Source organism: Urtica dioica, chromosome 2, assembly GCF_054948205.1.
Source record: "Urtica dioica subsp. dioica isolate 48M chromosome 2, U.dioica_male_clone48M_v1_H2, whole genome shotgun sequence".
In the NCBI taxonomy this organism is placed as follows: Eukaryota; Viridiplantae; Streptophyta; class Magnoliopsida; order Rosales; family Urticaceae; genus Urtica; species Urtica dioica.
The window spans coordinates 34,518,776-34,536,509 of record NC_142757.1 but is presented as its reverse complement, the minus strand read 5'-3'; the positions used below and the strand labels follow the sequence as shown (position 1 = coordinate 34,536,509).

The 17,734-nt window shown below is 42.6% G+C and overlaps 1 protein-coding gene across 1 annotated transcript; it reads left to right on the top strand.

Annotated features, from left to right (window-relative positions):
* The first annotated feature begins 806 nt into the window (after window positions 1-806).
* On the top strand, window positions 807-16,976 carry LOC149404521 (uncharacterized). The gene is made up of 10 exons (XM_089607561.1): window positions 807-1,140; window positions 6,902-6,986; window positions 7,086-7,137; window positions 12,940-12,990; window positions 13,152-13,214; window positions 13,370-13,435; window positions 13,525-13,563; window positions 13,715-13,837; window positions 13,921-14,013; window positions 16,580-16,976. Exons 1-10 carry the CDS (start codon window positions 1,053-1,055, stop codon window positions 16,769-16,771), a joined length of 852 nt encoding a protein of 283 aa, XP_089463687.1. The 5' UTR covers window positions 807-1,052; the 3' UTR covers window positions 16,772-16,976.
* Window positions 16,977-17,734: the final 758 nt, after the last annotated feature.

The window sequence follows — 17,734 nt, the reverse complement described above, 5'->3', positions numbered from 1 at the left end:
TCATCCAAATTGAAGCAAAGACTTATTGAGACAACCCACGTAATTCCGCAACGATTTGAGCTCCGTTCATCGCAAAGGCAGCGAGGTTCTCATCAAATACGCTCATGCTTACCTAAGTCTTGAATGAGACATAGTCAATTATGGTTAGTCATTTCATTTGATGAGCCAACGATCAAGGTTTTTCTATAAGAATTTATGATTGGGCGTTTGGTGAAACAAGTTCTTAGTCATGTTGGTGTCATAAGTTCTCATGGTATGAAATTTATTAGCAAAATTGATGAAATGCAATGTATATCACATCATCATGTTTTTATTTGTTAGTGTGAATAAACTAATTAGGCCTAGTATAATTGAGAGACCCCATTCCCTTTTGCCTCCGTTCACATGGTTCTCAAATAAAAGCAGAGTGTTGAGCTTTCATTGAACCAAGCATTATGATTCATCCCACAAAAAATGCTTGTGGTTATTCACAAACAACAAAAAAAATTAAATGAAATAATAACTATAAGTATAAAATGATAATATCACAATTCTCATCTAGTTAGTTACTCTCTCATTATTTTCGCTGATTATTTTTTTAAATTTTTTTATTTCCAATTTTCTGATTTTTTCTCATTAAAAAATTAATAGTTGACTTTTATGTGATTTAGTTATTTATAAATCTCTTAAAAGTAAGTTTTTTTTTCTTCCTAAATTTTTAATATTATTGAAACTCAATGTCAAATATTCACATTGAAGAGTTTTGTTTAAGTAGCTGAAATGAAATCCATCATGAGTATGAATATGAGTTTTGTCCATGAGGACCGTGACGAAGGAAAACTCCAAAGAGGGCCACTTGAAGGCTTACAATAAATTAAGTACCTGCCTGACTGCCTCCGAGTCCGCGTTTTCTGGGAATATAACCAATCAAACGTCAGAAAAACGAACACCAATCAGTTATTGGAAACATTTCCTCATCAAGGCCTTTAAAAACACAGGATGACATTAAGCTATTACCTTCCCAAAACTCATCTCTGAAACGAACTAACCAACCCAAAAAAAAAAACAGGGACATGGGTTTTTTGTGCTCGGCCACTATTCTCGTACTGGTCTTCCTAGCTCTTCCGCTTTCACATTCCGTGCCGTTCATAGTACTCCATGGTAAACTCTTCTTATCTTCTATTAAAGTTTTTATTATTGTTGTTACCATTACGGTCAATGTGTTTCTGCGATATGAATTGCTTTCCAAAGCTACACGAGTATTTTCTGAGAAAGAGAGAGAAAAAAAAGTCACATAAGTATATTCAGTTTTAAAATGAGCTCAACTGTTATAAAAATCCTGTGAATTCTTTAAGTCTGCTGAAGAAACAATTCAAAACCAGACGAAACTTGCATCACAAGCAACACACACACACATAGACACAATACGACCAAAACAGTGAAAAAAGAAAAGAAAAGAGCACACCGGATTTATCCTGGTTCGGTCATAAAAGACCTACATCCAGCCTTGGGGGTTTCTTTCACTATCGATGAGACTCAAAGATCTCTTGCAGTTTACAGATTACAAGTCTTTTTATGCCGAAACCAGTTTATCTCTCTAGACTAGTTTCTCTCAAGAACTTTCTCACACTACAAGTACATATGAAAGAGAGGAATGGAACAACATACATAAACCACTAAGCCTAGACCTATTTAAAGACCCGGACGAAGATTGCTTGCACGCCACGTCATGAAGATCCAACGGCCAACGCATTGCTGTCCTTAGCTCGCAGCTCGCTCAACTCAGCTCGCAGCTCGCTCAACTCCTTAGTTCGCAGCTCGCTCAACTCCTTAGCTCGCCCAGCTCGCTCACGTCACCTCCACGTCATTGCTTGATAAGATCACCAAACAACAATTCTCCACCTTGATCTTTATCATCTCAAGTCACTTAGATCAGAAACCCCCGGATCCATCTACTCGTCCTTGATGCTATCTTCAACATTGACTATCTTCAGACAATGTTGAAACTTTGTGTTTGGAAGAGGCTTGGTCATCATGTCTGCTGGATTGTCTTCAGTAGATATCTTCAAAACCTTGACACTTCCTGTGTTGACCACGTCTCTGACAAAATGCATCTTGACATCAATATGCTTAGACCTTTCATGAAAAACCTGATGCTTGGCTAGATGCAGTGCACTTTGACTATCACTGAAGACAGTCACTTGTTCCTGTTTAAAGCCTAGCTCAGACAGCAAGCCTTTCATCCATAAAGCCTCTTTCACGGCTTCAGTCATAGCAATATATTCAGCTTCAGTTGTTGAGAGGGCAACAACTGACTGAAGAGTAGACTTCCAGCTCACCACCCCTCCACACACTGTAAAGATGTATCCTGTTATAGACTTCCTGGTGTCTATACTTCCAGCATAATCTGAGTCCACATAGCCTTGTACCTGCACTGAGTTAGAGACATTTTTACCATATATAAGGCCATGGTTAACTGTACCTCTTAAATACCTTAGGACCCACTTGACAGCACTCCAATGTTCTTTGCCAGGGTCAGACATGAACCTGCTGACTAGACTGATTGCATATGCTAGATCTGGTCTAGTACAAATCATAGAAAACATTAGACTGCCAACAGCACTTGCATAAGGTATTTTAACCATATATTTTTTTGTCTTCTTCAGTTCTTGGACTCTGAGAGGTAGAGAGTTTGTAGTGGTGTGGCATAGGAATGGTGACAGGTTTTGATGCTCCCATATCAAACCTATCAAGTACTTTGGATAGGTAGCTTCTTTGATAAAGGCAGAGCTTGTGTGCTTGCCTATCTCTTTTTATCTCAATTCCCAGTATTTTCTTTGCTGGTCCAAGATCCTTCATTTTGAACCTTTCTTTGAGTTGAGACTTTAACCTGCAAATCTCAGACTTATCTTGACATACTAGCAACATATCATCAACATATAAGAGAAGATAAATCATAACATTATTGGATACATGCTTGTAGTAGACACACCAGTCATATTCACTTCTCATGTACTGGTGTTCAATCATAAATTCATCAAATTTCAGATACCATTGTCTTGGAGACTGCTTCAAACCATATAGAGATTTGTGAAGCAAGCAGACTTTAGATCTGGTATCTCCTTCTTCATACCCCTCTGGTTGCTGCATGTAAATGTCCTCGTCCAAATCACCATATAGGAAAGCTGTGGTGACATCCATTTGCTCTAGTTCCTAGTTGAAATGAGCAACTAGGGATAGGATAGTTCTGATGGATCGATGCTTAACCACTGGTGAGTAGATTTCATTATAATCAATGCCTTCTTGTTGTGAGTACCCCTTGGCAACCAATCTGGCCTTGTACCTTGGCTTTTCCACACCTGGTATACCCTCCTTCACCTTGAATATCCATCTTGAACCAATGATTTTCTTGCCAAGAGGCTTGTTCACAATTGTCCAAGTGTGATTCAGCTTCAAGGAATTTAATTCCTCTGCCATTGCAGATTTCCACATTTCCTTGTTCCTGCTTTGACAAGCTTCTTTGTAATTCCTTGGCTCTTCTTCAAGGATCTCAGATACTATCATGTAGGCATAGGCAGTGAGATCATATCCAAATCTCTGAGTTGGTTTTGAGATTCTTCTTTCCCTGTCTCTGACAAGATTGTAGTCTGTCTGACACTGCACATTTTCTTGAGGTTGGTCTGGTGGATCATTAGCAGCTCCACCTAGATGTTGTGCATCTTCATCCTAACATAACTCAGGATCAGGGTGAGGGTCTTGTTGGACAGGTTGGTCTTCATCTGGAGCTTCTTCAGGTTGCAGCTCCACCTGAACTTGAACATTTGGAATTTGATCTTGAGAATAGAAAGAGTCTGTGTCTGACTCTTTCCTGTTATGAAAATCTTCTTCATTAAAGGTCACATCTCTGCTGATGATGCACCTTCTTTGACCTGTTTCAGTGCACCATAGCTTGTATCCCTTCACACCATCAGGGTAGCCAACAAAAATACACTTGATGGCTCTTGGATCAAGTTTTCCCTGTTTCACATGAGCATATGCACCTTCTTTGACCTGTTTCAGTGCACCACAGCTTGTATCCCTTCACACCATCCGGGTAGCCAACAAAAATACACTTGATGGCTCTTGGATCAAGTTTTCCCTGTTTCACATGAGCATATGCAGTGCATCCAAAAACTTTCAACTTAGAGTAATCAGTTTTATGACCAGACCATATTTCCATAGGAGTTTTCAATTCTATAGCAGTAGAGGGACATCTATTTATGAGATAACAGGCAGTTTTAACAGCCTCAGCCCAAAAGGAGTGAGACAGTTTGGCATGAGACAGCATACACCTTACTCTCTCCAAAATTGTTCTGTTGAACCTTTCAGCAAGTCCATTTTGTTGAGGAGTATGGACCACTGTGTGATGTCTCAGAATTCCTTCATTTCTGCAAAATTCATTGAAAATATCTGCACAATACTCAAGGCCATTGTCAGTTCTTAATTTCTTAACCTTTCTACCGGTCTGGTTTTCAACAGCACATTTCCATGTTTTAAAAGTGTCAAAAGCCTCTGACTTGTGTTTGAGAATATACACCCAAACTCTTCTTGAAAAGTCATCAATTATGGACATATAGTATTTGTTACCACCATGTGAAGCAACCCTTGATGGACCCCAGATATCTGAATGCACATAGTCCAAGATGCCTTCAGTTCTATGAATGGCTTTGCTGAACTTTGCCCTGGATGACTTCCCATAAACGCAGTCTTCACAAAATTCAAGTTTTCCCAGTCTTTGATCACCAAAACAGCCTTTCTTGTCTAGTTCTGACATTCCTTGTTCACCTACATATCCGAGCCTCAGGTGACAAAGCTTGGCTAGGTTTTCCCTGTTAGTCACATTCACACTACCCACAACAGTACTGCCAATCAAGAAATACAAACCATTTCTCTTAACACCTTTCATTTCAGTCTCAGATTTCCATTTGATCAAAATATGTCCATTGCAGGAATTAAAACTGTAACCAAGATCTTCTAGAGTCCCTAACGAGATAAGGTTTCTTTTGAGATCAGGGATATACCTGACTTTGGTTAAGATCCTGTCAATGCCATCAAACATTTTGATACGTATGTTACCTGACCCCATGACTCTGCAGGCTTTGTCATTTCCCAGTAGAACCGAGCCTCTATATTCAAGCTTCAAGTCTTCAAACCAGGCTTTGTGAGGTGACATGTGATATGTACATCCATTGTCAAGAACCCAGGCTTTGTTTGGATCTTGATTGGTGATGTTGAGGGCTTCAGCACTTTCATAACCGTCTTGAGCAATGACTGCGTTTGCGTGCTTCTTAGGTTTCTCAAATGTTTTGTCTTTATCAGGACAATCTTTCTTCATGTGCCCTTCCTTGTGACAGTGGTAACATTTGTACGGGAAATCCTTTTGATCGTCGCCTTTGTTGTCCTTAGAATCGCTATTCTTGGACTTTTGGCGATTCTTCGATTGAGATTTCTGGTGTTTCTTGCCTTTGTTGTGGACGTTCAATCCTTCAGCTGTGGATCGTTTTTCCGATCTTGAATCCAGATCTTTTGCTTTGATGGCGATCTGAACTTCTTCGAGAGTTAGGGATTCCTTGGCGAACTTCATGGCTTCAACAAGATTAGTGAAAGACTTTGGCAGCGCATTGAGAAGCAGTACAGCTTGATCTTCATCATCGATCTTCACATCGATATTTTCCAGATCAAGAATGATCTTGTTGAATTCGTCAAGACCGTCGCTGAGGGGTTTATCCTCATGGATCTTGAATCCATAGAGCCTTCCCTTGAGAAGAAGTCTGTTTGAGAGCGATTTGGTCATGTATAGCGATTCGAGTTTTGACCAAATTCCTGCAGCTGTCTTTTCCTTTGAAACTTCTCTCATCACTTTGTCGCCGAGATGGAGAATCAGAGTGTTGTAGGCCATTTCGAGGATGTTTGATTTTTCCGACGCTGACATCGTCGCAGGTAAGCCTTTCTCGCCTTCCAAAGCCTTCGCGATCTTCATTTGTACAAGGATGGCTCTCATCCTGACTAGCCAAAGGGCAAAATCGCCTTTGCCGTCAAACCTTTCAACCTCAATCTTCGTGAGTCCCTTCAGTAGTCTCTTGTGAGCGTGAAGTAGGCTCTGATACCAATTGTTATAAAAATCCTGTGAATTCTTTAAGTCTGCTGAAGAAACAATTCAAAACCAGACGAAACTTGCATCACAAGCAACACACACACATAGACACAATACGACCAAAACAGTGAAAAAAAAGAAAAGAGCACACCGGATTTATCCTGGTTCGGTCATAAAAGACCTACATCCAGCCTTGGGGGTTTCTTTCACTATCGATGAGACTCGAAGATCTCTTGCAGTTTACAGATTACAAGTCTTTCTATGCCGAAACGAGTTTATCTCTCTAGACTAGTTTCTCTCAAGAACTTTCTCACACTACAAGTACATATGAAAGAGAGGAATGGAACAACATACATAAACCACTAAGCCTAGACCTATTTAAAGACTCAGACGAAGATTGCTTGCACGCCACGTCATGAAGATCCAACGGCCAACACACTGCTTTCCTTAGCTCGCAGCTCGCTCAACTCAGCTCGCAGCTCGCTCAATTCCTTAGTTCGCAGCTCGCTCAACTTAGCTCGCAGCTCGCTCAACTCCTTAGCTCGCCCAGCTCGCTCACGTCACCTCCACGTCATTGCTTGATAAGATCACCAAACAACATCAACATTCTTAGACTCGGTGCCATAAAACTGGAATCTTCTCTGCACACATCACAGGGAAAAATATATATTTTACTTGCTTTATTTTTTTCTTTATATGTTCCTGTGTAAATTGTTTACATCTTATTTGATAATGATAATGTTTATGTTTATCATGTACTCTGACTATAATAGATCATATTTACGGCAGGGATCGGAGATCAATGCTCCCATAAAGGAGTCAAACAGTTTACTCAGCAACTTGTCCAATTTTCTGGGATTCAAGGCTTTTGTTTGTAAGCTTGCTTTCTTTGTAAAAAAAACAATTATTTGGAAAATATGTCAAGTTCGGTGATCGTGGAATTGTTTCGTTTATTTTCTTTTCCTTTCGGCAGAGAAGTTGGGGACGGAACATGGGATTCTTGGTTTTTGCCTCTTGAGAAGCAGGTTGGAATTATATTGCAAAAATAATATCTATTACTTTGCCTTGGCCGATCATAACTCAAATTTATTCACAATTTTTGCAGACTCGGATCATTTGCGATAAGGTGATGAGCCGGTTAGATTTCTTGTTTATTTTAATTTTTTTTCAACCATTTCTTTACACTTACATGAACTTTTAGTACAGGTTAAGGAAATGAAAGAACTGAGCAACAGTTACAATAGTTGGTCTCTGTTAAAGGAAATCTTAGAGAAACAATTTCCTTTATTCCAATCGTACTGGTACCAGGCAGTACTTCCTATTCTCTGATGCTAAAAAAAGAAGTTCAACAATTTTCAGCATAAAACAATACAACCCCTGATGTTCTCTCTAATACACCAAAATGAAGACAACCCTAATACAATTAGAAATTACTAACTAGCCCTCAAATATCTTCATCTTATTACATCGGTGCCAGGTCACGTGACTTTCCCTGTTTGGTAAAGTCCTTCATCCAACGTGGCTTGTTTCTGACTCGGGTGGGCCTCCCTCCATTTGTTGCGGGCTTGGCTTGGATTGAAGGTTGCTCCTCTGTGTCATCACCTTGGGTCAGCTCTAGGGCCCAAGCCTTCATGTGTGTTTGGTCCAGGTCCATTTTATTAGGTGTATCACTCCCGCCGTCTTTGAAACTGACCTTGACCTCAAGGTCAACAACTCCGTACTCGCGACTGAATGAGTCCCACGCCTCCCACGTTGCATCTTCTAGCGGGCTGTGCGACCACTGAACCAGGACCTGTTTGGTCGGAACCCCCGCAACATCAATAACACGACCGGCAAGAATAGCTAGCGGGGTGATCACCGGTTCGTTGTTCTTGCTTGTCTCAGGAATCGGGTAACTGACACCAGCAGCGTCACCCTTGAATGCTTTCAAGAGTGAGACATGAAAAGTGGGGTGAATGCGACTCCCCTCCGGCAACCCGAGGGTGTATGCGACTGGTCCGGCCCGAGCTACGATCGGAAATGGGCCAAAGAACCGCTTGCAGATCTTCGAGTTCAACCTCTTTGCCACTGTGGATTGTCGATAAGGTTTGAGCTTGACGAGAACAAGATCTCCAACCTTAAATTCCACGTCGAGTCGTTTACGGTTGGCGACTTGTGCCATGCGATTTTGAGCTTGTGCCAAGTTCTCCTTCAAGCGAGTCAGCAGGGCGTCGCGGTTCAGTAACATCTCATCAACAGCCTGGACAGTAGCCGCACCAGGAATGTAGGTCGGAATCGACGGTGGTAATCTGCCGTACAGGGCCTGAAACGGCGTCATGCCGATGGCGGAATGAAGGCTCGTGTTATAGTGGTACTCCGCCCATGTGAGGTAGTCAGCCCACCGCTTGGGGTTCTCTGAGGTGAATGAGCGGAGGTACTGCTCGAGGCAGCGATTCAAGACCTCGGACTGGCCATCGGTCTGCGGGTGATGCGCTGACCCCATCTTCAAGCGCGTGCCCATTAGCTCGAACAACTTCTTCCAAAAATGACTTGTAAAGATCGGGTCGCGGTCGGAGACGATGGTGCGGGGAAGTCCGTGGAGTTTGATCACCATCGAGCAGAATAATTCGGCGACACGCGTAGCCGAGTGTTCAGTGGGCAAAGCACCAAAATGAGCATACTTGGTCAATCGGTCAACGACAACCAATATCGCAGTGAACCCCTTAGAACTTGGTAAGCCAATAATGAAGTCCATGGCTAAGTCTTCCCATACCCTCTCCGGTAACTCTAGGGGCTGTAGCAATCCTTGCGGCGCAGTGGTGGAGTACTTGACCGTTTGACACACCAAACACTGCTCGACAAAACGCTTGACATCTACTCGCACTCCCTTCCAAAAGAAATTTGCGCACAACCGAGCCACCGTCCGGGTGATACCAGCGTGTCCACCCATTGGCGTCTCATGGAACTCCCGTAGAACTTGGTCTTTCACAGTCGAAGTCTCGCCCAAAAAAATTCTGCCGCGGTGAAGTACGATCCCGTCACGTACTATGAACCCCGAATCGCTATCCGGTGTCGCTGCTATTTTCTGTTTGAGAGCAAGAATATCGCTGCAAGAATTGTGTTCAGCGCGCACAACATCCAGAATATCGAACTTACAAGTCGTAAGGGCAGTGAGGACTTCGGTGGCACTCGGTTCGTCGCGCCGCGAGAGGGCATCGGCCACCGCATTCTCAGCGCCAAGCTTGTATTCGATGGTGAACTCAAAACCAAGGAGCTTCTGTAAGTAGTGTTGTTGCTCAGGTGTTTGTATAACCTGGGTCAACAACTCCCTCAAGCTTTTGTGATCAGTGCGAATCACAAATGGCCTCCCGAGCAGGTATTGTCTCCACTTGTGCACAGCCTCCACTACAGCGCGGAGCTCGCGAGCATATGTCGAAGTACCGTTGAATCGAGGACCTAGCTTCTTGCTGAAGAAGGCAATGGGATGGCCTGATTGCATCAAAACGCCGCCCACGCCGGTATTGGAGGCGTCTGTCTCTACCACAAACTGTTGAGAGAAGTCCGGTAAGCGCAATACCGGAGTTCGTGTCATTTCTTCCTTAAGGAGTTCGAAGGCACGCGAGGCCTCCGAGGTCCACATGAAATTGTCTTTCTTCAACAATTCGGTCAGCGGTGCGGCAATGGCCGCATAACGTGCAACGAAGCGGCGATAGTATCCCGTCAAACCGAGAAACCCTCGTAGCTGCTTAGTGTTCTTCGGTTGGGGCCACTCGAGCATTGCCTCTATCTTTGAAGCATCAGCGCTGACCCCGTCCGCCGACACGACATGGCCGAGGTAGTCGATCGACCGTTGAAAAAAAGCACACTTACTCCCTTTCGCGAAGAAAGACGTCTCTGCCAAGCATCTCAAAATTGCATCGAGATGGTCCACGTGGCTCCGCTGGTCCTTGCTATAAACAAGAATATCGTCGAAGAAGACAATGACGAAGCGGCGGAGAAATGGGCGGAGGAGTTCGGTCATGGCAGCCTGAAACGTCGACGGCGCATTAGAAAGACCGAATGGCATCACGAGAAATTCGTAATGGCCCTCGTGAGTGCGAAAGGCTGTCTTATGGACATCGCGTCGATCCATTCTAATCTGATGGTATCCCGAGCGCAAATCCAATTTTGAGAATACCGCCGCCCCACCGAGCTCATCGAGAAGCTCGTCAATAGTGGGAATAGGGAAACGATCCTTAATTGTAATGGCATTTAGAGCTCGGTAATCGACGCAAAAACGCCATGAGCCATCTTTTTTCTTCACCAACAACACCGGTGATGAAAAAGGGCTAGTGCTCGGTCGGATAAATCCATCTGCGAGCATTTCTTTGACCAACTTTTCCATCACATCTTTCTGGAAATAAGGGTAGCGATATGGCCGAACATTGACCGGGGTGGAGCCAGGTTGTAAAAAAATCCGATGGTCAACAGCCCGGGCCGGGGGGGAGTCTCGGGGTTTTGTGAACACAACTCGGTACTTTGCCACAAGTCCCTTAGCTTCGTCTGGTAGGGCAGCTTCGAGCTGATCGATCTCATCGGAGGTTGAATGGGGAGACGAAGAATGTTCGTCTACCGATGAGATGGCGAACATGGTGTGCACTGAGTCGCTACGAACGAGTGCCGAGAGCTTCGAATATGAGAGCCGTTTCGATGGCCTCTTCCTCGTGCCCTCGAGCTTCACGGTTTCACCGCGCCAACGAAACTCCATAGTTAGCGCGTCGTGATCATGCAAACACGGTCCCAGGGTTCGAAGCCATTGCATACCCAACACGATATCAAGACCCCATATCGGCAACACAAACAGGTCCACGGGAAAATAGTGCCCTTGGAGAAGGAGAGAGACGCCCGGACATCGCTTCTCACAGATTAAATACTGCCCGTTCCCCATGTAGACACGGAACCGCTTTGATGGAACCCACTTGATACCAAGTTTTTCGACTAAGGCTTCTTGAATGAAGTTGCTATTGCTGCCCGTGTCAATGAGAACCTCAAGACTCTCACCGCTGTGTGTGGTGACGATGCTGAAAATGTCGGGACTTGCGATATTCGCCAGGGTGTTGAGGCTAACTTCTGGATCCTCGTTTTCAAGGAAGGCCAGGGTAGGGTCCGTCGGAGAAGTTTCGATGGGTTCATCGCCGTCTTCGGAGAACATTAGCATCATGCGATTCTTGCATTTGTGGTTGAAGGTATACTTCTCGTCGCAGCTGAAACAGAGGCCTTGTGCTCGTTTAGCTTGCACTTCGACGGGACTTAATCGCTTTACAGGAAGTTTTGAAGCCGGAGAATGAGACATATGAGGGCGGGACCCGCTTGATCCGGAGCCTGTAGAAATGAGGGATGGTGTGGCCCGAGTACCGCTTAGGAGTTCCGGTTCCCCACCTCTGCCCGGAGCGCCGGCAGGGTTCCGAAATCCATCACGGTGTAGACCGCCCATCCAATCGTCCCGACGCTCCTCGAAGAGCTGCGACTTCATCATTGCGTCAGGTAACGAGTGAGGCGGGTGCAAGAGCAGCTCACGTCGTATATCCGGTTTCAAACCCCAAATCCAAAAATTCAGAAACATCGAGTTAGCAACGCCTGTGATTCGTAACATGAGAGCTTCGAACTCAGAACGGAATTGGGCGACCGTACCTGTTTGTGTGAGCTTGGCGAGACGACCCAATGGATCGTCATAGACTGACGACCCAAAACGAGCGCGGAGCTGGATAAGGAACGCCTCCCAAGTAGTGAGGCCTCCACCACGTTCTAACCACTGATGCCACGTCGAGGCCGCGCTGTCGAGGTGGAATGTGACAACCGCGAGACGAGTCACAAGGGGCACGCGGTGGAGATCGAAAAACTTCTCGATCTTATAAACCCAATCATCGACGTTGGAACCGTCGAACCTCGGAACGTCAACGCGAAGGTGTTTCAGCAAAGGCTTCAGATCGGCGACGAGCGAGTCGTCGATCGGATTGGGGAACAGAGTGGGTTGGATTGGCGGGTTCGCCGGTGGCGGTGGAGTGCCGGTGGCCGCCGAGGACGTTGCGGTGGTTTGCTCCAGGCGAGTCGGAGCGGCGAGAGACGAGATCTGCTCGGCGGTGGAGTGACGGAGTTCGTCGATCTGCGCTGTGAAGCGAGCGGCGAGACCTTCGGTTTGCTCGGCGAATCTGGCTTCCATGGCAGCAATCATAGCGGCGATGTCATCGAGTTTCATGGTGAGGTCAGGATGAAAGCACCAGTGTTAAAGGAAATCTTAGAGAAACAATTTCCTTTATTCCAATCGTACTGGTACCAGGCAGTACTTCCTATTCTCTGATGCTAAAAAAAGAAGTTCAACAATTTTCAGCATAAAACAATACAACCCCTGATGTTCTCTCTAATACACCAAAATGAAGACAACCCTAATACAATTAGAAATTACTAACTAGCCCTCAAATATCTTCATCTTATTACATCGGTGCCAGGTCACGTGACTTTCCCTGTTTGGTAAAGTCCTTCATCCAACGTGGCTTGTTTCTGACTCGGGTGGGCCTCCCTCCATTTGTTGCGGGCTTGGCTTGGATTGAAGGTTGCTCCTCTGTGTCATCACCTTGGGTCAGCTCTAGGGCCCAAGCCTTCATGTGTGTTTGGTCCAGGTCCATTTTATTAGGTGTATCAGTCTCTCCCAGGTCAGTTATGATTCTCCGACTTTGTGTTTCTCGCGAATCACGAACCTATATTTGAAATTCCTAGAAGTTCCTGATAGGATTTAGTACTAGTTCTGAACTTTTCAATAGATTTTCGGCACATGAATTCTCAATCGGATTTTGAATTGTTTTGTTGAAAAGGGAAATTTGATAGGCCGAGGTGTTGTGGAATTCTGTGACGGTGGACCGCCTGTAAGAATTCCTCTGGTTGTTCTTCGTACAAGTTTTTCATGCCCATCTGAAAGAAGTCACAAAAAAAAAATTTAATAAATAAAAATAAATCAGACGGCATTTCGATTGCTTTTATTTCCTGTTGCAAGTAAATCTGAGGCTCAATTATTGTATAATGCCAGGTTAAGAATTTTGTCTCTTTGGCCGGACCTCATGCCGGTACTGCTTCAGTTCCTCTCTGTGGCGTAAGTGATATCATTGCTCTCATACTTTTTGTTCCGTGTTGAGAACCTATGCAAATTATTTGATCATATCTGTTTCTCTTTGTATCCGATAAACTTGTTGGTCAATCCTCGGCTCGCATGTTACCTAAACCATTTTCTGTCACATATTCTTGTAGTCCGGTTTCTTATGCGCGATTGCAGATGCGTTGATCAAGTCAGAGATCTACAGTGACTATGTTCAAGTATTCTTCTTGACCCGGGATGACTTTTAATGTGTTCATCTCCTCTCTTTTTTTCCTAACAAATTCACTCTTTTAATATTTGAATACAGTCTCATTTGGCTCCGAGTGGTTATCTGAAATTACCAAAGGTGAGTTTCCTTGGGAGAAATAAATTCGAACGCAAGAATGCTTCTTCCGAAGTCAATATTAGGAGCTTTGCCTAACTTTTATTATGCGTGTTTAGCTGCAAAAGAGCTTCATGGATCGTCATTTACACTTTACCAACTTTGAATACTATAGGCTATTTCTGACTATTTGGCGCGCTGCAAGTTTCTTCCGAAGCTCAACAATGAACTCCCTGGTGAAAGAAATGCCATATACAAGACACGATTTATCAGTTTGCAGAACTTGGTGCTTATCATGGTATGCTCGAAAACGTTCTTACTTCTCCCCGGTTCTCTTTTTAGCCTCTCATATCTTGAATTTCCTTCACATGATATATCTAGTTTGAGCAAGACACAGTCTTGATCCCGAAGGAAACTTCATGGTTCGGTTATTACCCAGAGGGAGCTTTCAAACCCATTTTGCCTCCGCAACAGGTAATATCGATATTCTCGTAACAGTGTAGTAGCTGAATTTTCTGATCTTGCTATGTTTTTGAGGAGTCTCTTTGGTTATTAGTTCACTTATGAGATATTCTGTCACCGTGCAGACACACTACTACAAATTTGGTTTTCTGATGCGCATGACTATCAGGTGCGACTAGTCGCACCTAAAAGTCGCATCTAAATGACTTTCGGGTGCGACTAGTCGCACCAGATTGTCAACCCAAAATATAAAATATTTCGCTAAATTTTTTTTTTCTTTTGAGTATCAGGTGCGACTAGTCGCATCTGATAGTTTAAAATTACTATCCGGTGCGACTTTGTCGCACCTGATTGTTCAAAATTTTAACCGGGCTAATTCTCCCTCTCATTTTTTCATTCAGTTTTAAAAACAACAACTCCTCTCTCTCGGTTTTAAAAAAAAACGCAGAAGAGAGAGGTAGAGGGAGATTAGAAGTGAAAGAGAGAGAGAGAGAGAGAGAGAGAGAGAGAGAGAGAGAGAGAGAGAGAGCTCGGGGAAGAAGAAACGAAGGCCGGATCTTGGTTTCGAGGTAAGTGTACGTTCGTCATCTTCTCCATCCTGTCTACTTCTTTGCTCTTCATCTTCAAAATCCATACATGAAGATCAAGGGTTTGAATCTCTTTCTTTTTCTCTCTCTCGGTTTTGCTGTCCTTGAAGCTTCTCGGAGTGGTACAAGGTCGAAGGAGAAGGATTTAAGCTCGTATTACCATCTTCAATTCAAGGTGAGAATTGATTTTTTTCCCAAATTTTGAATCCGAAAAGTAGGGTTCTTATTTTTGAAATGGGGCTTTCCTTCTCCGAGCTGTTTTGATGTGTTTTTTATGTGATTGGACTCGAATTCTTGGTGGTTGTACTTGGATTAATGATGAGTTGTGATGATTTCTCGAATTTTCGTTTGATTTGATAAACTGTTTGAAGAGCCTCTGTAAACGGACGTAGACAGTCCGATATGGTCTGAGATAATTTTTGTGGATATTTTTCATGGATAGTAGACTGTATGAGCTTTCTAAAATGACCAAGAACATGTAAATCCATGGAGTATTGAATGAGTTATGAATTTCCAAAGTTTGTGTTTCGCAGCAGTAAAACGGGATTTCCAGAATTGTAACAGTGAATTACGGGCTGTTTTTGAGATAGCTATTCTTGTCGTATATATGCTTGTAATATCTTGTTAGAAAGCTACATGAGTCTACTTTCATTTGCCGCTAGAATCAATCGATTTCAAGTTTTGTAGCTCGAGTTATGATGGCTTAAGCGCTAGTGGGTCAGGCTGTCGGGAATTCTTTTGACTTGGCTGAAATGAGTTTGTGATTTTGCTGTGATTCATTGGCCGTGACACTTGTTTTGGCTATGTGATTCATTTTGACTGTTTGTGATGTTGAAATTATAGGAGTGGCCTTGTTCGATTTGAATCGGTTTTGGGACGGCACGAACCTTGAAGGTTTTGGCCTCGATTCGGACCTCGCCGTGCGCTCAGCCCCGGCCCCGCTGCCTCCGAGTCCCAGCCACTGAGCCGCTGTCCCCGAGTCCCCGGCCGGCCGTCCTAGGTTAGTGTATATATTAGTTTTTTTTATATAATCATATATTAGTTAGTTAGCTAGGTTAGTTAGGTTGATAAATATATATTAGTGTATATATTAGTTAGTTAGGTTAGTGTATATATAATATGTTAGTTAATATGTTAGGTTAGTTAATTAATGTGAAATATGTAAGTTAATATATGTTAATAATTGTAAATGTTAATTAGATAGTTAGTAATTTAATTTTGATTAGTTTGTTTAATTTAATTTTGATTAGTTTATGTTAATTGTAATTGTAATTGTAATTAATTTGATAACATGTTAATGTTTTGTAATATGTTTAGGTTAGTGTTTCTATTAAATTATTTATATAATTATTAGTTTAGGTTAAAATTAAGTTTAGGTTAAAATTAGTTTAGGTTAAAATTAGGTTTAGGTTATAATAATGTGATTAGTTTAGGTTAAAATTAAGTTTAGGTTATTTGTATGAATATTAATGTGATTAGTTTAGGTTAAAATTGAGTTTAGGTTATTTGTATGATTAGTTTAAGTTTAAATTTCCCTGAAAAATGAATGAATATTTTTTTTCCTTTTTTTTTGTAAGTAATTTATTGGATAATTTAATAGTTAAAATCTTTAAATCTAATAAATATGAACATTTGTATTATTCATATTTATGTTAATAGACTTGGATATAACTTTTAAATTTTAGTTTTTAAATCATTGAATAAGTCCCTATATGAAACCCGATATGGTTCTTCAAATTTTAGTTTTAATATGCTGATTATATATTGTAATATATAATCAGCATATTAATTTTTTTTAAAAAAGATAAAGAGCATCAGGTGCGACTTGTCGCACCTGATAATCAAGAGGATTATCAGGTGCGGACTTTCGGGTGCGACTTTGTCGCATCTAAAGTCGCACCTGAAAATACTTTCAGGTGCGACTTTTGCACTTTCAGGTGCGAAAAAAGTCGCACCTGATGCTATATTTTGTACTAGTGACAAAACTTTAGACAGAGGACTGGATTGGTCTGAGAACCTTGGACGAAGCTGGGATAGTAAAGTATATAAATGTTTCAGTAAACCACCTGGGAATATCCGATGGCGATATGGTGAAGCATGTTGTCCCCTACCTCATAAACCCCACAGACAAAGAGGATAGAGTAGATTCATCGGCCACCCTCAATCAAGAGTTTCATCGGTGAACTACTCGGGTTTGCAGAGGATGAATTGTGATCAGATATCATCCTCGGATTTACAACAATATTGGTATAAGGTTTTTTTTGTTATACACGTGATTTATCGGCAGCATAAAATACAGATTGTTTGCCAGACCGCATAGAAAAGGAAGAGAGAAATGTTCTTAAACTGGAGTCATAATTATAATAACTATGATCTCTTTTTCTTTTCCCTTTTTATGATAAGCTCATTTCAGGGTTACCTTTTCTTTTTCTCTCTTTTCAATAAGTGTCGGTGTAGGAAGTAAGCTGCAAACCTCTCAATTAATCCAACTTTAATGAGCAAATTTGCGGCTTCAAAACATCCATAAACAAGTCCAACCTGTATTTTCTTTTGGTTTCTTCACTAAACCCATGCAGCCCTATGCCAGAAGAAAGAGTCTGACCTGTATTTTATTTAGGTCAATGCGAACCTTCTAATCGTAGCATGTGCCGACTACAACATCCTTGTCCGGCTACAAAGTCCCGTGAAAAGGGCCAAAAAATCATGTTCAGGCACTTCGTGCCCACAATGCTCCCTTACGAATTCACATGTTTAGACAGCTGCATGAGAGTATTGACTCGAGCCTATCCCACTTGAGCTATGTTTCAGTTAATCATGTTTGCCTTCTAAACTCATACGAAGCTCACTTCGGCCACATAAGACTATGGTGGAGAGCTATAAACCAATGCACTCCCAACTAGACAAACAAGTATTCGCCACTTTGACTGACTACACAATCGAGTCAGAGAAACACAGGACTCGCACCGGTCATAACCCACACCAAAGCGCATCCCCGTCGCTCGAGGAAGGCTTGCACAACCCACACTTTCATAGTCTTCATCGGCAATCCCAAGCAAGACTCTCAACAACACAGCATTTTTTTTTGCTTAAACTCGGACACTAATTCTTCACCGGTAAATTATATTTCAACTCAAGACACATAATTG

Coding starts and splice junctions, on each gene's coding strand:
- LOC149404521 (XM_089607561.1), top strand. CDS start 1,053: ATGGGTTTTTTGTGCTCGGCCACTATTCTCGTACTGGTCTTCCTAGCT. Junction 6,987..7,085: donor GGGATTCAAGGCTTTTGTTT/GTAAGCTTGCTT, acceptor TCCTTTCGGCAG/AGAAGTTGGGGACGGAACAT. Junction 13,436..13,524: donor TCTACAGTGACTATGTTCAA/GTATTCTTCTTG, acceptor ATTTGAATACAG/TCTCATTTGGCTCCGAGTGG.